Genomic DNA, 23,277 nt, shown 5'->3' with positions numbered 1-23,277 from the left:
ACTCTCACTTAATACGGAAAAACGGTATTTTCACCCGGGAGGAAGTGTGCCTTTAACCGGGATTTTCGGGAAAAATCCGGGATTTTTTTTTTTTTTTCCCTCGTCCACGTATACACCCTGCACTTTCCTTTCGCACTGCATCTGTAATTCCATCACTGACGCAAAATTTCCGCTCTAGCTATCTATTGCGCTTTCATGGGCTCGCTCATGTGCGAGCTTGCCTCCTAACTCATTCGCAGGACGGCCTACTTCTACTTGCGACCATTCCTAGATTAGGTGCCACTTCCCCTTGCACCTCAGAATTCTCGCGATGCGGAAATGACGTTCAGGTGGGGGATGATTAAACTTTGCCGCCAGGACACAAGTGACTCCTCCACTAATACAGACGTGTTCGTAAGGTACAAAGAACGAAATACAAAACGACTAACACATTGGAAAGAGTGATACAAAAACTATTTACTGCTAGTTTCACAGTATCTACCATAAAAAGTGCTGATAGCTCATAAGGTATGTGTTTCAGGACTTTGGTTTACTTGACCTTTTTTCTGTCACTGCCCTTTTTAGATGTCCATTCTAAGTGGCTAATGAGGTATACATTATTGCAGTATCTGTAGCCTGAGACCTTTAAGCGTATCTCTTCATTCCTTAGTGCTTTCCACTTCTTTGCACATTGCTTCTTCCCGACTAGTCTCCCAAACTTCAGCCTGCTCTTCACCACTGCTAAAGTGTGATCTGAGTCTATATCTACTCCTGGGTACACCTGACAATCCAATACCTGATTTGGGAATCTCTGCCTAAAACATGATGTAAACATTGCACTATGTATTCTTCCGCGTTTGCTGGAACAAGCATTTAACTTTGACGGCACTGGCCGGTGAGCTGGTGCAGTGGCGTGGTCAGTTGCAGTTCACACGTAAAAAGAGACGAGCAGAGGAGCAATACAGCTTCGAATGTCATTCTTAAGCAGGATGAAATAATACACGGCAAATTTCCCACAACACGCTCCTTTGGCGACTAGAAGAAAACCGCATCACGTTATCGTTTTTGGCTTACGTACGATTGTAATTGAAAACAAGCATGATGAAAATTCCTAACCGCACGGTAAGTTTTCTGCATAAGCTGTGTGTAAAAAAAATTCCTAACCGCACGGTAAGTTTTCTGCATAAGCTGTGTGTAACGTATCGAAGGATTTCACCGTATAGTTAAATATTGTAGCCACTGCCTATCATCATCAGAATCCACAAAGCCAACCAGGCGCAGCATTTTCTCTTCTTTTATGACGAGCCATTCTATATCCCGCCAGCGTTAGACAGTAGCGTCCGAAAAAGATGGGTGCGTTAATTCCTGTACGTCTGGCAGCTTAGCAGTCTTGTTACTTCTCGCGCCAAATCGCGCAGCTTGGCTCCACATCAGTTCTGTTGGGTTCATATTGTAATGGTGCAGTAGCAAGTGTAATTGTGCAGCATTTGTATTACGTGCTCGATGCTGTGAAAATGACTGTTTTTCTCGTTTCTGTGATACTACGTCTGTGGTATAAAACGGTGGACCTAGTGCAAATATAGAGGATTTGGTTTTTATTTTTGCCTTAAAAATTAAATTGTTATGATTTCTTAATGTAAACAACTTGTATGATCAGTCTTTCATGAAACATCGATAATTAAGAATTTGTATTTGAAATGGAAACAGGAATTTCGAGTCCATTATGTAATTAGAAACAAGACGTGCATTATTCATGAAAAATTGTGTTTTATAATTAAGAGATGTAGGTATTTCAAATTGAACGAGAGATTTTAACTAGCGAATAACCGCATTTGGTTCATATTCCATTATGCTAAGAGCCGCCGGCCGCTGTTGCCGAGCGGTTCTACCCGCTTCAGTCCAGTACCGCGCTGCTGCTACGGTCGCAGGTTTGAACCCTGCCTTGGGCATCAATGTGTGTGATGTCCTTAGGTTAGTTAGGTTTAAGTAGTTCTAAGTCTAGGGTACTGCTGACCTCAGATGTCAAGTCCCATAGTGATTAAGAGCCATTTGAACCATTTTCCATTACGCCACCGACTGCGCTATACGTTCAATAAACATTCGTTCGTGACCTGCGTTATATATAACGCTGGAGAAACTACAAACCCGATAATCTCCGTAAATTTATGAAAAAGATTATTAACAGCCTATTTCTCGGCACTTCACACATGGTTGTTTCACCACGGAACAGAAAGCAGCCTCAGCCATTTTCATACTTCGCATTAAGAGCGCTGCAGAGACAGTGACTACACGATTTTTGAAATGAAAACCACGTAGCTAAAGCATGATTACGAAAAACATTGATGGCCGTTAATATATTAGAATATCTGTGTTTTATTTAACGCAACTTAGTAATAAGATTCCTGATACACAAGTAGAACCTACTTCTAGGAGTGTTAACACCACCAGTGTACGTGTGCTACGGCTTCTGACCAATCATCGCCTTTGTTTACATCATCTTTATTCTTATGATGAACGGATTATACATTTTCATCTCCCTTTATATACTGAATCACCGCTTCAGCCCTGAAAACTGCCCTGTCACCGAAAGGTTCACAGTAATTCACTCTGTACTACCTTCCTTTTCATAACGAATCCTACTCCCGTTGTACCATTTTCTGCTGTCGTTGATATTGACGTTGTTGATATTGCCGCATACCTGTGTGACCGAAATCCATGTCTTCTTCCCATTTCGCTTCACTGAACCCCACTGTGTCTATATTGAGCCTTAACCATTTGCCATTTCCTGTATCTAGATTGAGCCTTACCATTTGCCATTTCAGATTTTGCACCTTCCCTACCACAAGTTCAAACTTGTGACATTTCATGCCCCAGGTCATACAACGTAAACCTTTCGTTCGTTTTCCGCCTTTTCCTTTGGTCGCCTCCCCTAGACAGTCCCCTGAAAGGAATCCGAATGGCTGACCGATCCGGAATCCTTTGCCAATGGAGGAATCATCAGCCCACTTTCTCGATTACAGGTCACACGTCCTTGCGTGTACATACATTCGAGACTGTTTATAGCGACATCACTTTTAACTACTTGTTGGCCGTGACACCGAAATCTAATGGTTCCATCTAAAGCCTGTGTCAACGCTATATTTAAAAAGTCGATTAGTACGACATCGCTTTTTGCGACTTATCGTATAAAAGTACGATGTTTAATCAGGTTTCGGGGAAACACATAGGCTGTAACGCTCAATGTTCGTTTTTGGTTGTTGCGTATTTGTAGACGTAACGCTTATTTTCAAACTTTCGATTTCAGCAGATTGTTGTCTTAAAATTAGGCCTCACAACGAATACATCGTAAATTCAAAGTGCGTACGCACATCTTAGATGCGAAAAGCAAACAAATATAACAGATTACCTTAAGTCGGACGGTATATTTTAGTGTGCGTTATTGTACTGCATTTAAAGTTAAAGCAACTGACTTGGCTGCGGTCATAGGAAACTAGAAAATTAAATCCCAATGTGTGCTGTTTTTTCAAAGAACAGAGATGGAGTAATAGGGTATTCGTCATTCATGTTTTGTGGTTACGTGTATTACGTACACGATTGGCCATTAAAATTGCTACAGCACGAAGATGAAATTTAACAGACAGGTGATATGCAAATGATTAGCTTTTCAGAGCATTCACACAAGGTTGGCGCCAGTGGCGACACCTACAATGATCTGAAATGAGGTAAGTTTCCAACAGATTTCTCATACACAAACAGCAGTTGACCGGCGTTGCCTGGTGAAACGTTGTTGTGATGCCTCGTGTAAGGATGAGAAATGCGTATCATCACGTTTCCGACCTTGATAAAGGTCGGATTGTAGCCCATCGCGATTGCGGTTTATCGTATCGCAACATTGCTGCTCGCGTTGGTCGAGATCCAATGACTGTTAGCAGAATATGGAATCGGTGGGTTCAGGAGGGTAATACGATACGCCGTGCTGGATCCCAACGGCCTCGTATCACTAGCAGTCGAGATGACAGGCTGCAACGGATCGTGCAGCCACGTCTCGATCCCTGAGTCAACAGATGGGGACGCTTGCAAGACAACAACCATCTGCACGAACAGTTCGACGACGTTTGCAGCAGCACGGATTATCAGCTCGGAGACTGTGGCTGCGGTTACCCTTGACGCTGCATCCGCAGACAGGAGCGCCTGCGATGGTGTACTCAACGACGATCCTGGGTGCACGAATGGCATAACGTCATTTTTTTTTTTTTCAGATGAATCCATGTTCTGTTTACAGCATTGTGATGGTCGCATCCGTGTTTGGCGATGTGGCGGTGAACGCACATTGGAAGCGTGTATTCGTCATCACCATACTGGCGTATCACCCGGCGTGATGGTATGGGGTGCCATTGGTTACACATCTCGGTCACCTCTTTTTCGCAGTGGACGTTACATTTCTGATGTGTTACGACCCGTGGCTTTACCCTTGTTTCAATCGCTGCGATACTCTACCAGGTACTCTGCTCAGCCCGATTCAGACCGTCTGCCACTGTACATGAATGAGTCATTCTCCCGATAAAGTCTTGAGACAGGAGCTCACTCGTAGATCCCCTGTGTAACAACTTCTGCAAGGGTACGTGCATAACCGCTAGTTAAATGACGAATAATACAGATTCAGGCCATAAAACAATCTACATCTACATCCATACTCCGCGAGCCACCCGACGGTGTGTGGCGGAGGGTACCTTGAGTACCTCTGTCGGTTCTCCCTTCTATTCCAATCTTGTATTGTTCGCCGAAAGAAAGATTGTCGGCATGCCCCTGTGTGGGCTCTAATCTCTCTGATTTTTATCCTCATGGTCTCTTCGCGAGATATACGTAGGAGGGAGCAATATACTGCTTGACTCCTCGGTGAAGGTATGTTCTCGAAACTCCAACAAAAGTCCGTATCGAACTACTGACCGTCTCTCCTGCAGAGTCTTCCACTGGAGTTTACCTATCATCTCCGTAACGCTTTCGCGATCACTAAATGATCCTGTAACGAAGTGCGCTGCTCTCCATTGGATCTTCTCTATCTCTTCTATCAACCCTATCTGGTACGGACTCCACACTGCTGAGCAGTATTCAAGCTGTGGGCGAACAAGTGGACTGTAACCTACTTCCTTCGTTTTCAGACTGCATTTGCTTAGGATTCTTCCTTTTTCAGACTGCATTTGCTTAGGATTCTTCCAATGAATCTGTCTGGCATCTGCTATACCGACGATCAACTTTATATGATCATTCCATTTTAAATCACTTCTAATGCCTACTCGCAGATAATTTCGCAATTAACTGCTTCCAGTTGCTGACATGCTGTATTGTAGCTAAATGATAAAGGATCTTTCTTTCCATGTATTCGCAGCACATTACACTTGTCTACATTGAGATTCAATTGCCATTCCCTGCACCATAGATCAATTCGTTGCAGATCCTCCTGTATTTCAGTAAAATTTTCCATTGTTACAACCTCTCGATATACTACAGCATCATCCACAAAAGTCGTCAGTGAAATTACGATATTATCCACAAGGTCATTTATATATATTGTGAGTAGCAACGGTCCAACGACATCCCCTATGCCGCACTTGAAATCACTCCTACTTTTGGAAGGCTTTCCATTGAGAATGACATGCAGCGTTCATTATCTAGGAACTCTTCAATCCAATCACACAATTTGTCTGATAGTCTGTATTCTCTTACTTTATTCATTAAACGACTGTGGGGGCACTGCATCAAACGCCTTGCAGAACTCAAGAAACACAGCATTTACCGGGGAACCCGTGTCTATGACCCTCTGAGTCTCGTGACAGTCATGTTTTCTTGAACAGCATGAAATGTTAAGAGAATAACTCGTTGAATAAAGTACTGCTATTGATCATTACAACCATTTTAATATTTTGGTAGATGTCCATTTAGAACCATTTCCAGACCAAGCAACATTTCGCTGTATAAAAAATTTGGAGATAACGTCTTTGCCGCATCTGGAGCTTGTTCTCCAAATGAAATGTTCTGAAAGGAAAGGAACTCTTGAAAATGTTATTACTAAAGATTTGCAATTACTCACCAATGGCATCAGTCTGACAGAAAGGGTATGGTAGTGTTGAAACGGACTGATGACAGACAACATTTATCAACTGTCGCTGGAGACAGGTGTGGCTGTCACTCGTAGAAGTATCAGTAGTCACTTGTATGCTGCTCTGCGTTGCCGTGTTTCAGAATCATCCGCAATGGAAGCAGTTAAGGATGTGACGGAGACAGTGACTGTGGACCTGGGTGCACTCCTGGACGCCGGGGACGACGCCATGGTGATACTCGAGGCAGGTGACACTCGGCTGGTGGCACACAGGGCCGTCCTGGTGGACAGAAGCCCAGTGTTGGCAGCCATGTTCGCCCACGACACCCTCGAGACGAGCACCGGCGTGGTGAGGATTACCGATGTGGGGGGCCCGGTGCTGAGGGAGCTGGTCTCCTACCTGTACACCCAGCGGGCCCCCCAGCTGCCCGGCACGGCCCCCCAGCTGCTGGCCGCAGCGGATAAGTACGGGGTGTCGCGGCTGAAGGCGGAGTGCGAGCGGCAGGTGGCCGCTCAGCTGACTGTTGAGACCGCGGCAGCCGCAGCCGTACTCGCAGTCCGCCACTCCTGCAGTGACCTCAGGCGAGCCGCCATCGAATTTATTAAGGCACGTACCCGCGAGGTGATGGCCACTCAGGGGTGGGCAGATGCGATGCTTTATCAACGTAAAGACTTGATCGAAGTGAGCCGATTGCTGTATGATCCACCACCAAAAAGCAGGTGAGCGTGAGGAAAACCTCTCATTCCTGTCTCTCAGTTCTGGATGTGTTTGTGTTTCCAAGTCAATAATTTTTGCCACTTAGTTTCTTTTCATGTGTCTCTGCTGTAAAATACACCGTCATAGACAGTCAATTCACGATAGCTCACAGTGCTATCATTGCTCTCATGTAGCAGTTTCAGTGAATCCCTAAACTGAACCCAGTTCATTATCAGGTATTTTAGCTAACAAAAATCATCAGAGCCAGTTAGTAGACATTATTCTGTTAAACTACATGTATACAGAAAGTGGTTGTTTAGGTTTTAGCATCAACTTTCATGACAGAGGGTACACTCACTGTGAATAGAGCATGACGTAGACTGCTGTGGACACAAAGCTGTATTGCCCAGCACAGGCTCAGACGCATTGATGGGTGTAGTTTGCAACCGGCAGCCTGTACTGGTTGCTGTAAGCGTGTTCCCATAAAGTAGTGTTCAAAGTTGTTCAGTGCTTCTGTGGCTGATGACACTGAGACACCTTTGAATAGTGTCATGCTGCATTAAGATGATGATAAAGTAAGTCACTTACAGTCGACACCTCGAGCAAGGTAGTGTACTGCAGAATGATTATAGAGGACGGTGGCAACATTTTTACAAATGTTGACCTGTGGAATTTTCGTCATGTAGAAAAGCAGATTATCAGAGTATTCACTATTCACACCTCAGTACTACAGCTTTGTCTCTGTTGCATACTTTGTCTGTCACCTATTTCTGTGTGCAAGCCATGTCAGCAAGTATCCCAACATAATTCTTCATTCTCTCCAAATCGAAACAGTACATAAGGGATTTAAGTTGCTGTAAGGGAATGTTGTTGTTGTTGTCTTCAGTCCTGAGACTGGTTTCATGCAGCTCTCCATGCTACTCTATCCTGTGCAAGCCTCTTCATCTCCCAGTACCTACTGCAGCCTACATCCTTCTGAATCTGCTTAGTGTATTCATCTCTTGGTCTCCCTGTACGATTTTTACCCTCCACGCTGCCCTCCAATGCTTCATTTGTGATCCCTAGTTGACCTCCATGGATCCATTACTCCAAATTTAGCGTCCCCAAACAGATCATCAACTTTGTCTTCCATTCTTCTGGATGTTGTTATTTTGGTCAGTAAGTTGGATTCATGAGCTGTTTAGCTCACTGTGCGTAAGCTATCGCACTTACCAGCGCTTGGTCACTTCTGTAGTGTTTGGACGTCTTTTTCTGGCTGTCTGTTGTTAAGAATTGTGTCTCATCAATTATATAGACGAATGTGAAAATTCGTTTGATCACCATTCATTATCGCATTATCTAGAGCCTCATAGAACTTAAAAGTAACAACTCTCTTAAAATTTACTTCACTCATTGTCATAACTAAATTGTGATCTGACTGCATCTGGTCCTGCTTACACCTTAAAATCCAATACCTGATTCCAGAATGTGTGTCTGGTTGTGATGTATTCCAGCTGGAAATGTCTTTACCAGCTAAAGCTCTGCCTCCCTCCTTAAGAGCTGAAAATGCCAAGATACCGAAGCAGCCATACAAATGTCACAGAATACAGGGCACGGCCTTGCAGCAAGTCAGCCACCCACATGTGGTGGAATAGTGCAGGAGGGCTCCTCCGAAGGGAGTGCTTGTAATGGTAACACAGAGCACCATGAACGGCAGTCAGTGATTACATTAAACCTCTCTGAGGAATTTTTGAGAAAGTTGTGACCATGAGATAACCTAATGGGAACAGTACAATCTGTTTGACTGGGATTCACTTCCAAAACACTCCAGCAGAGTATAACCAACAATAAACAGGTGGGTGAGGAACAGATGTTCTCCAGCACAAAAGCAAATCATAATATTACGTATTAATATCAGTTGCCAGCCTAATTAGGAATTTTTGTCAAACAATTTAATAAAGCTCAAGGCAGTGCTAAGGCTAACCTAACTTTCCTTAACACCTACTAAACTCTTTCTTGACATCTGTTCGCACTACAACACAGTAACCTAACCTTGCAGATAAATGTAGTACTAACTTGGAGGTCAAGACGATGTACCTTGAATGAACTAGATGCAGCAGTTAAATACAACCAGTCACCAACACACATGAAACTAATAGCATTACTGAACAGGGCAGAGCATGAAATGATTCTGATTTAAATCGGTGTTTATTATGATCATACTCTATAACATCATTGCTTAGTACAGTGTCTGTATGCCATTACATGAACCAGCTTGCATTAAAATAGCTAACACAGTAAATATTTCTTTCTTGAGCTCAGTTTGAAGCAATTAAACAGAAAGCAAGTCTAACTACACTGGCTCTGGAGAGACCTTTGCTTTGCTTCATTAACCAACTAGCCTAGCATATGAGGGCTATTAAACTTTCATGGTTTGATGAACCATGCTCATTAACAAAACTACACAAGTGTGTATGGGAAATTGTCATGAATAATTATTCATTAAGTGAAGCACAACAAACTATAACTCTTCAAATAACAAATGTGCTTTGAAAAGCAGTCTTTTAACCTTCTCAAAATATGGCTGACTGTGCAAATGCCAACACAATTTTAAATTCAAGTTCAAACACCTTCTCATAAAATGAACAGTGATAAAGCTTTGTAATTCTGATCAAAGTGGATAATTAATAATCTTTTTTACTTCTATTCAATATTATCATTCTTTTAACTAACAACTTTACTATTTACTGATACCTTTTTAAGTAAGGCAAATTATTTAAGATAATGATTGCAGATCGATTTAAAAATGCACTGGCAGTGAGTATTTCTCAAACTGTAAAACTTAACTTTAAACACATCTCCACACATTAGAAAGCAATCACAACTATTTCTACAGCTGCTTAATAGTCTTTTCATAATAAATTAGCACACTCAGAATTAAATTCACTAGGATAGGATTCTCAAGGTTTGTGATTTGGGATAATCACAGGTGTAATATAGAGCTTTTAGCAACACCACGATTGTTATTAAAATCAACCAAATTTCACAAATATCTAGTTCATTTACAGTGCCAAATATAAACAATTTGGTGGAAGGCTGGTGGCACTGGTGGCATGATTTGCAGTGGCTGTTAACATGGCGGCGATGTAGTCATGGCAGTACTGTTGGCCTCGCCCTCTTATAGATCTTCTAAATTATATTTTTGCAGGGCCAAAAACAATGCCATGATAATGGTATCACCAAATGCAGCATACGAGGTCCATATATAACACTCTAAGTTCCTCTGCCTCAAAACTCCAAGAATATGAGCCACAATGTGCCGCTACTTCTAGCGAGATGTTAACCACAGCACTGGTCAGGCCTGATTCCTTACCCGTTGCAAAGGACACATTTCAGCTTGCGCTAACCACCCCTTTTCCATTCCGCCAGGCTACTTCCGTAGCTGCCAGGCTACTTCCGTAGCTGCAGGGATTCCCCACATTTTTTACATTCAACCCTGCATTTGCTAACTATGGACCAAGTCATTTACAGTACATTATATAATAATTATTCCAGCAGTTATTTACATTAACAAGCTTAATTTAAACTTTGTTCCAAAAGTTCACATAACTGAAATATGTATACATTGTCAAAGAATTTCCATGACAGGTAAAACTCTACGTATAACAGATACAGCACTCTACATAAGCAACTCTACAAATAGAAATATCAATACAAAGTAGGTCAAAAATGGATGTTACATATGCCCCATGGTTCACTGAAGATTCCTGCTAGGCAAACATCAATAACACCTTAATGGTACCAAGCAGTCGAGAATAATAATCACTTCATCCAGAGTTGAGCATGAAAAGAATACATTGCAAAACACATTAAAACACTGTACACTCTATACACTTCATTACCAAAACAAGACATAAGCAACATTATTCAATTATGTACACCTGTCATAACTGACTCTCATTTTGTGAAACAGTAAGTTGAGTAGTAAGCAAAATTTATCTGTATTGCCAAGAATATTGAGTAGCATTTTGTAAGCATTCTGAAATGTAGGTATACACATACAAGTATACCCCCTACAAATATCACAAGCAATTTGACATTGTACATGCAACACATCCTATAGCATGATTTTGAAGTTACAAAGGAGGAAACTATCAATGCTAATTCTAATAATAGTAGTCCATTCTTTGATATTTACATAAACAAACATATTTAAACTGAACCTACTATTATTTTCTTACTGTCTTTATTTGAAACACAGTCTCTCTTTGAAAACTGTAGCAAAACACATACAACACTAACAGATATGAAAATAAAATAATTTTGCTACCTGCAATAGCAACTTGCACTGCATTTAACAACATTAACAAATTACATATCACATTAATGAATTGGCTGCCCATTTTGGGTTTTGGCAGTCTATTACAGACATGGTTTTTTACCCCACTTTGGCAAGTCTTCCATGCTGCCCATTCTGTATTTAAGGCATTCCACATTTCTTTTCAATTTGGCAACATTTGCTTGTAGCCCTTTCAGTACAGGGTTTCACATATTTTACAACAGGTTTTAGAATTTGGAACTTCTAAGATAGTAACAGCAATTTTACATAAGTAACAACATTTTTATAAGAACATAAATTACAGTTAAATACAGTATAGTAGCTTCATAAGATGATACATTATTTCATCTACAGCATAATACATATTTTTAGTCTGGTATGATTTCTTCATTTATTCATTCCTAGGTACATACAGTTTGAGATCCACTACATTATGGGCATCAAGGAGCTTCTTCGACTCTGGGTAGATTAAATAGTAAGCATTGTTGTGAGGTGTGTCTTGTACTGTGAATGGCCCATTATATACACATAAATTTAGAAATTTCGTGGTTAAGTTCACTTGATTATTCATGGGTCTTCAGAAGAACATAGTTTCCAATTTTGAACATGGCAAACGTCAGGTTGCTATTGTGCCTTTTAGATCTTGTTTCGGCTTTGTTTTTTCTTTTACCAATTCTTTCTTCTGGGCTAATCCCAAATCTGTAAACGGTGGGAACTCTAGTTTTTCCTCATTTAAACATTTGCTCTTAGTATTGAGCAGAATTTCCCCAAGTGTGAACTCAGTAAACCCATGAGGCGAGGTCTTCATTAGACTCGCAAATTCACATACAAATCTGCCCTATGCTCAGTGGTTATGGTGACAATAGGTCCTACATAACCATCCTATTTCCCTTGTATACCATTCAATAGGGTTGCTGCCTGGATGGTAGGCCGAAATATATTTAGTTTCTACACCATTCTGCTCCATGCCATCTTTCCAGGTTTTTGGAATTAAATTGGGCAATTATTGGGCAGTACTGCACTGGGTTTTCCAATGGTTCTCAAATACTGAATCATCCTATCGAATACTGACATTGCTGTCACCTTTTTCTGGATGGAGATACAATTTTATAAATTTAGAAAACACTTCCAAAATCACTAAAATTCATTTACAATTACCAGAAGTTGTGGGGAGGGGTCCATACAGGTCCACAGACAGTAAATCCTTGGTATCTTTAGGTAACGTATTCTGCACTGGGCCTTGATTAGTTCTATTGGTTACCTTAGCTCTCTGGCAGATGTCACAAGACCTAATATGTTCAGTTACCTGTCAACTCGTACTGTTGGCAATCACTATAACACTAGCCAATTTATCTAGACACTCCTTTGGCCCAATGCTAGTGAAAATAATCTGACATCTGTATCAAATTGGGTAGGCCAACACACCATCCATTCTTCAGTAATGAAGCCTTTCCTCTTATACAAGATACTTTTTAAAATCAAAATTCACTTTCACAGATTTCCAAATTGGATGCTCGTTTTGATGATATCGCATGCTTTTGCAAATCTGTTCAAATTCATTTTTGCCTCAACTTTTTCATGTAATTAATTTGGAAAGTTCCATCTCCATTGCATTCCTTGGGTACTTCATCAGTACCATTGGGACAATTCATTGCCACATAATTTTTTGTACCCTTTACATAGCAGATTTCATAATTAAATTGTTGCAGGTATAAAGCCCATTGGGTGAGCCTGCCATTTAGAAGGCAACAATCTTTAAGGAATGTTTGAGCTTTGTGGTCAATGTGTGATGATCTTAAAACCCCACCAATAATCTATAAATTTCTTGAGGTCCCACAATATGGCCAAGGCTACCACCTCTGATATGGTGTAGTTCCTTTTGTTTCCTGTCAATGCCCTGCTGGCAAAAGGTATAGTTCTGTGTGCTAAATTTCCTGTACCATTTATCTCCTGGAAAATTTCAATACCAATCCCATAGATGCTACTGTCAGTATTCATATTGAAAGTCTCTGACAGTACTGGGTGATGTAAAACATTATCATGTCAAAGTTTAATCTTTAAAGATTCACAATCCTGCCGACTCTCATCTGTCCAAACAAAAGCACTAAATCTTTTTATAGATTGTTCAAGTGTGGATTATTGAAGGGTTGCCCCTTAGAAATTTTCTGTAAAATCCACACAAACCTAAAAAGGCTTACAACTGTTTACTATTTTTTGGTGGGGGAAATTTTTCTAAGGCATGTAGCTTTCTCCAGGTCCTTATTAATGCCGGTAGTAGTAATTATATGGCTCAAGAATTTAAATTCTAATTTTACAAGTTCACATTTCTGTATTTTTAAAGTGATGCCTCCTGCTTGAAGAGCAACAGTTTGGAGCTTTTTTTGCCAGTTTTCATTGGAGATAAATAAATCATCTACATAAATAGTTAGCTTGGAACTCAACTCCTCCCCTAACACAAAGTCCAGAGCCCTAATAAACAGGCCGGCCAAAGTGGCCGTGCGGTTAAAGGCGCTGCAGTCTGGAATCGCAAGACCGCTACGGTCGCAGGTTCGAATCCTGCCTCGGGCATGGATGTTTGTGATGTCCTTAGGTTAGTTAGGTTTAACTAGTTCTAAGTTCTAGGGGACTAATGACCTCAGCAGTTGAGTCCCATAGTGCTCAGAGCCATTTGAACCATTTTTGAACCTAATAAACACTGCCAGAGAGGTATTCAGTCCAAATGGAACTACTTTGTATCGATAACATTTCCCGGTAAACAGGATTGCTTTATATTCATGCGATTCTAGACTTAATGGGATTTGCCAATAGCCAGCAGTCATGTCGAAGCTGGTTAAATACCTCATTATGAAATTTTTGCAACATTTTGTCCAGATTTTCAGGCCTGTGCACCTCTCTTTTTACTTTGTTTAGAGTGTGTGCATCAATGGCCACATGTACTCCTCCATCCTTGTTTACAACGATAAGTGGACTGATATATTCACTGTTACTGTGTTATATCACTCCTCATTCCATAATCTTATCTGTTTCATTCTGTACGGCCTGGCCGCGGCAGTTTCGCGGTTCTAGGCGCTACAGTCTGGAACCGCAGGTTCGAATCCTGCCTCGGGCATGGATGTGTGTGATGTCCTTAGGTTAGTTAGGTTTAAGTAGTTCTAAGTTCTAGGGGACTGATGACCACAGCAGTCAAGTCCCATAGTGCTCAGAGCCATTTTCTGTACGGCCTGTTTCTTAGAAAAAGGTACCGAATACGGTTCCACAAAGAATGGATCATGATCCAGAGTTGCAATACAGTATCCAAAATTTTGAGCCAGTCCGTGTTAGCCAAAAATGATCTACTGTTGCTTTCTAAGATAGTAATAAATTCCGCTTTCTCAGGGCTGGCCAGAAATTCTACATGCGTGCGGTGCTCCTGCACATGTGCAACTTCTGGGTCACAGCGTGCATGGCGCAGCCGCCAGTGTTCATGTAGTGCATGTTTCTATGCACAGATGTCGCTTTATCCACTTGCTGGGGTACTCTGTACCAGCGCATTCTAGTGCTCTTACCCCAGCTTGCAAGCCAACCATGGGAAGGTATTTTGCGTATTAAAACATTTAAAATACTGTCACAGTCTACTCATTGAGACGTCTACTTTTATGTTACCAGTTTAACCCAGTAAGACAAGTAATACAGTTAACAACCGTGGGTTTTTATTAAGGCAGCTTGACTGACGGCACGCAAATACACGTAATGTTTTTGATCTACTACTTAAGAAAGAGAGCAGTTAGCGACTTCCAGCGAACCTTATTCATGATTTCAAATAACACTAAACTAATGCAAGGTTTCCTATAACTTACTCTCGGTGTCCTCAGTTACACCCACTTGATTTCAGTCTTGTATTGCACTGTAGGTTGATCAATTCCATCTGTAGATCATTTGGAGCATCTTCAACTGACGACGAGAACGGTCGAGCAGAGGGGCGAATGGCAGGAGACAAACTCGTATCATCTGCAAACTGTGCTCGAAATTGTTCCTTAATTTTTACAATTATTGATATGTATTCTTGAAATCTAGCACTTTCATGGACCAGTCCAAGAGTCGGGAAATGTGCAGTGTTTTCTGTCATTAGCCGGCGCTCCCAAAGTGCAAGCTTCCTTTCAAAGGCATTTACTTTTTCCAACATGTCACAAATTAAATTATTTTCACCTTGCAAACTGACATTAAGGCTGTTCATGTGAGACGTAATGTCGACAAGAAATGCAAGGTCTGATATCCAACAAGGGTCTTCCAACATAGGTTCACTTTTTCCCTTCTCATGTAAGAATGTTACTATGACCAAACGTAAATCAAAAAATATTTTCAGCATTTTACCTCAACTGATCAAGCGTACTTCAGTATAGTAAGCTATGTCGCCGTACTCCGCTCCTAATTCCTCCAAGAACTGCCGAAACTGGCGATGCTTATGCCCATGTGTCTTCAGGTAGTTTACAGTATGCACAACAATTTGCGTGACGTTACTGATTTTGCACAAAACGCCTCTCGATGCAGAATGCAGTGAATTCCATACAACGTCTCATTTGTGCGCCCTAACTTTTGACGCATCCGTGCTATGAGTCCTCTCCGATTGCCTTGCATTGATGGTGCGATGGTGCTCCATCTGTGGTCACTGAGACTAACCAATTCCAATCCATACTGACACCATCAATCGCTTGCTCGACAGCTTGGAGTAAGTCCGCACCTGTAGTAGTCCCTTTCAAAGGTACTAAGTCCAAAACGTCCTCAGTTACACAAAGTGCTTTATCGACACCTCGTATGTATATCACAACCTGGGCTGTATCTTTAAGATATCTGTTGCTTCATCGAGCGCAACAGAGAAAGCAACAAAGGCTTTTCCCTTAGTTACTAGCTGCCTGTACACATCACCGGCCATAGCACTGATACGTCTTGTCACTGTTTGGATAGACTGATTTCTTGAAACCTGCTAACGTTCGTGGGACACAAAAGTTCTGCAGCATCAGTGAGACACCCTTTCACAAACGCCCCTTCGTAAAAGGTTTCCCAGATTGCGCAATTCTTAATGCGATTTTAAAACTTGCTTACAGTGAAGATTTAGTGTGATGGTCATTCTGGAAAACTGAAAACAGTACATTGTACAGCATACAGTAAAATAGACATAAATGTAACACAAGAAACTAAGAAGTATCAGTTACTTTGACGTACTGGAAAATCGAGTTGATGTGTCTCATCCATTTTCTTAAGGACATTTAATTTTGCTTGCCATTCTTCACTGTTGAGTACACTACACTCGTCTTTGTGACATGTATTGTAGTGTCTTTCAATTGAAAACTTACGCTGGCTGCCTATTATTCGGTGGCACAGCAAACACTGAGATTTCACCAATGGCTACAAAAAAGAATTGCAGTACCCAGTCATTTTTAAACAACTGAGAACATAGATCTACATCTACATACATACTCCGCAATCCACCATACGGTGTGTGGCAGAGGATACCTTGTACCACAACTAGCATCTTCTCTCCCTGTTCCACTTCCAAACAGAACGAGGGAAAATGACTGCCTATATGCCTCTGTACGAGCCCTAATCTCTCTTATCTTACCTTTGTGGTCTTTCCGCGAAATATAAGTTGGCGGCAGTAAAATTGTACTGCAGTCAGCCTCAAATGCTAGTTCTCTAAATTTCCTCAGTAGCAATTCACGAAAAGAACGCCTCCTTTCCTCCAGAGACTCCCACCCGACTTCCTGAAGCATTTCCGTAACACTCGCGTGATGATCAAACCTACCGGTAACAAATCTAGCAGCCTGCCTCTGAATTGCTTCTATGTCCTCCCTCAATCCGACCTGTTAGGGATCCCAAACGCTCGAGAAGTACTCGAGAATAGGTCGCACCAGCGTTCTATAAGCGGTCTTCTTTACAGATGAACCACATCTTCCCAAAATTCTACCAATCACCCAAAGACGACCATCCGCATTCCCCACAACTGCCATTAGATGCTTGTCCCACTTCATATCGCTCTGCAATGTTACACCCAAATATTTAATCGACGTGACTATCAAGCGCTAAGTTACTAATGGAGTATTCAAACATTACAGGATTCTTTTGCCTATTCATCTGCATTAATTTACATTTATCTATATTTCGAGTTAGCTGCCATTCTTTACACCAATCACAAATCCTGTCCAAGTCCTCTTGTATCCTCCTACAGTCACTCAACGACGACACTTTCCCGTACACCACAGCATCATCAGCAAACAGCCGCACATTGCTATCCACCCTATCCAAAAGAACATTTATGTAGACAGAAAACAGCAGACCTACCACACTTCCCTGGGGCGCTCCAGATGATACCCTCGCCTCCAATGAACACTCACCATCGAGGGCAACATACTGGGTTCTATTATTGATGAAGTCTTCAAGCCACTCACATACTTTGAAACTAATCCCATATCCTCATACCTTAGTTAGGAGTCTGCAGTGGGCACCGAGACAAACGCTTTCCCAAAGTCAAGGAATATGGCATCCGTCTGATACCCTTCATCCATGGTTCGCAAGATTTCATGTGAAAAAAGCGCAAGTTGCATTTTGCAGGAGCGGTGCTTTCTAAAGCCGTGCTGATTCATGGAGAGCAACTTCTCTGTCTCAAGGAAATTCATTATATTCGAACTGAGAATATGTTCAAGAATCCTGCAATAAACCGACGTTAAGGATATTGGTCTGCAATTTTGATGATCCGCGCTTCTACCCTTCTTATATACAGGCGACACCTGCGCTTTTTTCCAGTCACCCGGGACTTAACGTTGGGCAAGAGATTTGCAGTAAGGAGCCAATGCAGTAGAGTACTCTCTGTAGAACCGAATTGGAATCCCATCAGGACCTGGCAATTTATTTATTTTCAACCCATTCAGCTGCTTCACAACCCCAGGGATGTCCATCACTATGTCCTCCATATGGGAATCTGTACGAGACTCAAACGGTGGTATGTTTGCGCGATCCTCTTGCGTGAAAGATTTCTCAAATGCTAAATTTAAACTTTCAGCTTTCGTTTTGCTGTCTTCGGTTGTCAGGCCAGACTGATCAGTGAGTAACTGGATGGAAGCCTACGACACGCTTACCGATTTTACGTAAGACCAGAATTTCCTTGGGTTTTTAGCAAGATCTTTTGCTAAGGTATGACGGTGGTAGTGGTTGAATGCTTCGCGCACCAGTCTTTTTACAGCAGCACGAATCTCTACTAACTTTTGCCTGTCCTCATTCTCCCGATCTTTCTTGTACCGCGAGTGAAACTGCCTTTGCTTCCTGAGCATTCCCCGAATTGCGCTGTTAAACCACGGTGGGTCTTTTCCGTCCGTAACCCACATTTTCGGCACATACTTGTCCAATGCGTGATTCACAATGTGTTTTAAATTTGCCTGTAATACTTCCACGTCTATCGTACCGGAAGTCAATGAAGTCGATTCATTTACTAAGTGGGACGCTAACAATTGCTTATCTGCTCTTTCTAATAAGAATACTCTGCTAGCCTTCTTGACTGACTGTGTAACTTTCGTAACCATAGTTGTAATGACATCAGGATCACTAATCCCTGTTTCAACACCGACACCGTCGATGAGGTCTGGTCTGTTCGTGGCTACCCGATCTAAAATATTTACATTACACGTTGGCTGTCGATTTAGCTGCTCAAGACAGTTTTCGGATAATGTGTTCAAACGTAATTCACACGACGGCTTGTCTGTACCACCTGTAATGAATCCATAGACATCCCAGTCTATACTAGGTAGGTTGAAGTCGCCTCCGACTAATATAGCATGATCCGGGTACTTCTGCGATACAGAATGTAGACTCCCTTTGAATGAGTCTAGAACTGTCACGGTGGAACCTGGTGGCCAGTAATAACACCCCACAATTAACTTTATTTTCCCTAGCCCTGTTAAATGTGTCCAGATAACATCACAATCACACTCTTCTTCGACCTCAGTAGACACAATATTTTTGTCAACTGCAATGAAGACACCACCTAGTACGGTGTCTAATCTGTCTTTCCGATACACGTTCCAACCCTCACTAAATATTTCAGAACTTCCTATCTGAGGGTTCAGCCAGGTCTCAGTTCCGAGAATAATTTGCACGCCACACGCTTCCTGGTGGGCAGTAAACTTCATTCCGAACACACTGGAAATTTACTGCTAATATCTTGATAGCTGAAGTGTCTTTACACAGAGCGGGTCCTGATTTCTCTGCCTGCACGTCGACTGGTGAGTGTTCATCAGGACACCTCGCACTACTGCCTAGCCTAAAAAAAAACCATGTGCATGCCACAAGTACTCTGCTACCCGAGTAGCCGCTTCCTTTGTGTAGTGTACTCCTGACCTATCTAGGGGCGTCCCACAATTCCCCACCCAATAGCGGAAGTCTAGAAATCTGCAGCCAAGACCGTCACAGAGCCGACGAAGCCTCTGATTGATACCCTCCACTCGGCTCCAAACCAAAGGACCCCGATCTACTCTGGGAACGATGCTGGAAATAGAGAGCTCTGCTTGCACCCCGCGTGCGAGTCCAGCGGTCTTCACCAAATCCGCCAGCCGCCCGTACGAACTGAGGATCGTCTCAGAACCCTAGCGACAGGCATCATTGGTGCCAACGTGAGCAACTACTTGCAGCCAACTGCGCCCCGTACGCTCGATAGCCGCAGGCAAGGCCGCCTCCACATCTCGGATGAGGCCCCCCGGCAGACAGACAGAGCGCACGTTGGAATTCTTTGCAGCCCTGTACGCTGCTTCCCTAAGGGGCTCCATCACCCGCCTAACGTTGGAGCTCCCAATAACCAGCAAGCCTTTGCCCCCGTGTGCCTGCTCGGACCCTGCTGAAGGAAGGAGCGGCCACCTGCCCACTGACAGGACGAACGGGCGAGGCCAGCCGGCCAGCCTCCACATTGGCCCTCCGCCTCGAGCGAAGCGAATGCGTTGCAGTCCGCCACTCACCCTGAGGTGAGTCCTTTGCTTTTTCACAGTACCTGCCATTTCTCAGTACTTCTCTGTTAAGGTTTCGGACACCAGGGGTAAACGGGACTGGGTATGTTGTAGTCTTGCTTGTACCACATGTGATGGTTGTCCGTATTCGCGACTGCGGAAACGTTTCTCGTATTTCGTAGCACCTGTAGTCACCGCTTTGCCTGTTCCTTCGGAGGTGCACAGGAACTTTGCATCGTAATTCGGAATACCACAGGCACTGCAATAACGCAAGTAAATTCAATGTTAGTCCGTATCCGTAAAGATAAGATTGTCGCAGTAACTCTCGTCATTGACGCAAACTTCCGACTACCCTTCCAGGAAAAGAAGTCAAATGTAAATACAACGCATCGAAAGAAGCAGAGCAATAGGTAATTCCGTTGAGTTTTTAGTACTCAAAGCGACATCAGTGAACCCCTGTATCGTAGATCGTATCTCTGCTTAGCAACGTAAACAGAGATCGCAGTTTGGTTCGCACTGCTAAATAATTTAAAAATATATTTGTATTACGGACAGTTGTAATTTGGGCGGTGTCCATTATCGTTCATAGCCTTTCGACAAGCAATTACACAGAAGTTTCGTTTGTCTGGGACCAGAATAGCAGAATAGCGGCTTTTGCGGCCGTCCTGAGCGGGCGCGCTGTGGCGCTTCTCTTTGGGTTTTAAGACTTTACATTCAGTCTCCGCGTTACAGTGTTGTGTAAAACTGATTCTGGTGATGCAGCATTTTAGTTTCCTTGTTTTCGCGAGCTGTTAACTGCTGACATAGCAAACACGTTTCCCAGAAAGCTTACCCTAAGATTTGGATTTGACAAAGCAGCCTGTAATGTTCAGCCAAGTTAACTGGAAACTCATCACTGGATCAGACGCACACTGCTTACTATAACTTGAAGCAATACAGCTTTTTTGTGAAGCTGCTTTCCTCGTTGGTGCTGGAACGGATTTTGCAGAAATTTGAAGGAAAAGCTGAATTCCGCCATCGCGATAATTCGAGAGTAGAGTTACCATTTCAAATCCTGATGTTGATTATAAACAAGTCAGAGAATTTAATTTGCCCCCTGAGGTAGAAAACTGCTACTTAAAAGACGTATTATCTAAATAAGGTGACATCAGGCAAATTTGTAATGAACGATGGTCAAGCCAGCATAGATTGCAATGCTTTAGTGATGTTTGTTCTGTCGATATGCATGTCAAACAAAACATTCCATCTCATATTTTGGTTTGTGGCTACAAAGCGCACGTTATATACAATGGGCAGACTTTGACTTGTCACATATGAAAGTGGGCATCTCCGGCAAAACTGTCCAAAAAAAGTGTTTGTATTGCAGAAGGTTATCACTGGCTGATCTTGTGACCGAAAATCAATGACGGGTGGCGACCTTTCCAGCATTACGGGAAATGTGGACGACGGGCCAGAAAATACTCTTGAAGCATTTCCACCTTTACTCAGGAAGGACACTGTAGACAATCCGCCTGGAAAAAGTAGTATAGCCACTAACAAGAGACGTCGAACTTGTAACGGCAGTATCACAGATTTCAGACGATATTGTCAGCATAGATTCAAACTCTTGAGTCAAGTGCATCAGTAGACAAATCGAATCCGCCACCATCACCCGAACAGCTCAAAGTGACACTACAGTCCCATTCTGTAGCGCTGTGCGCGCCAGTAGATGGCAATGCGCTCGTCTTGGTGACGCCACAGCCCCGCGCTGCAGTACCCGTACGTCAACCAACGCAGACAGATTCACTCGCAGATGCAACTGAAACCAAACGTGACGAGGTAGCGAGTGATTGCCAACAACAGGCGACGTCACAGCCCAAATCCCAAGACGAAGAAGCAGAGTTTTACAGCAATAACACACAAACAGCAAACGAAAGTGATCATAGAAGTGACAGGGCATTGGAAGAACGTTGACAAACTGCGTCTGCGCCGCCTTTGGCAGACGAGACAAGATGGTGGCACACGACTGCCCGTCAGATCCACCGACACCGCCCTCAGAGGAAAACTACTCAGGGGGTGGGCGGAGCAGACATTCGGTGAAGGCCAGACTCAATGCAAATCGCAACAAAAGTAAAATGAAAGGTTGTAATGCAAACCAGGACGGTGGTCTCCAGTCAGATTCTCAGAAAGTATCCGGCATGGAATGGCATCAAATGATAGACTAGCGGGGAAAAAAGGTCACTCCCCTATGTTAGTCATATACGATTACGTTAAATATTAATAGGATACAGTCGGATGTTAAAATAGCTGCTCTGAAACAGTTTCTGTATGAGTCAGCGACGGATATTGCTCTCCTACAGGAAGTGGTATTCGCACAATTAAATTTGTCCAATTACGTCGATTTTTACAATATTTCCACTGAAACGAGTGTTGCATGGCCATTTTAGTTAGAGAAGGCATCCCCGTACATAACATTGATAAATTATAATCGGGGTGAGGTATTGGAATAAACGTAGGAGTTACTATAGTCAGTTTATATGCTCCTTCTGGCAGCAGTAATAAAGCTGCAAGAGCCACATTCTTTAACCCTTTCAGACCTGATTTTTTATTTACTTGTAAAAAAAAGTCTGACATCAATTTTACATTCCGGCGAGTCTCCTTCATACATTAAGGAGGTTAACAGTACGGATCAATTATGCCACACTTTATTTCACTTTAAAACAGAGGAAACAATAAAAATAATTCCATATTACATTCTTGTTTAAACGACCATGGTCAACACTTGATTTTAAGGTTTAGTATGAAACTGCGAAAAACAATGTCCTTTTGGAGACACTAATATACTTTATATTTTCTGCACTGAATTCTTGAACGCCCTGTACATTTTGGAAATTGGCAGTGACTTGGAGTTCCTACATCATGTAAAGACAAATGGTCAATGAAATCAAACTGTATCTCTGTACCTTCTGTACCTGGTCGTAATTCTCCTCTTTTTTCTTGGTATGACTCATGTCTGAAGCCAGTCCATCATACGGACGCCCCCTCTTTTTTCCAGTCACTTTCTTTTGGCACAGTGTCAATACATCTGCTACCCTGGTACGAAAGGAAAGAACATCCATTTGCTTCTTCTTTGGGATAGACAGGTTGTGTGCATCTCGTCTGTATTCCAACCAACTTTGCATGATGGCAAAGTCAACAGCGCGAAAAATCATGTGCAAAGGCCATTTTCAAGATCTGATGAAAA

At 42.5% G+C, this 23,277-nt stretch overlaps 1 protein-coding gene across 1 annotated transcript in view; it reads left to right on the top strand.

Annotated features, from left to right (window-relative positions):
- Nucleotides 1-6,230: 6,230 nt before the first annotated feature.
- LOC124553380 (protein roadkill-like) overlaps nt 6,231-23,277 on the top strand; it is a 36,467-nt gene continuing 19,420 nt past the window's right edge. Inside the window, exon 1 of the mRNA XM_047127250.1 lies at nt 6,231-6,796. Coding sequence (XP_046983206.1) covers nt 6,231-6,796 — 566 coding nt within the window. The remainder of the gene's footprint in view (nt 6,797-23,277) is intronic.

The sequence above is a fragment of the Schistocerca americana genome, chromosome 11, assembly GCF_021461395.2.
Source record: "Schistocerca americana isolate TAMUIC-IGC-003095 chromosome 11, iqSchAmer2.1, whole genome shotgun sequence".
NCBI classification, from domain to species: domain Eukaryota; kingdom Metazoa; phylum Arthropoda; class Insecta; order Orthoptera; family Acrididae; genus Schistocerca; species Schistocerca americana.
Note: the sequence above shows the minus strand (reverse complement) of the source record. Positions and strands in the feature narration are given on the sequence as shown.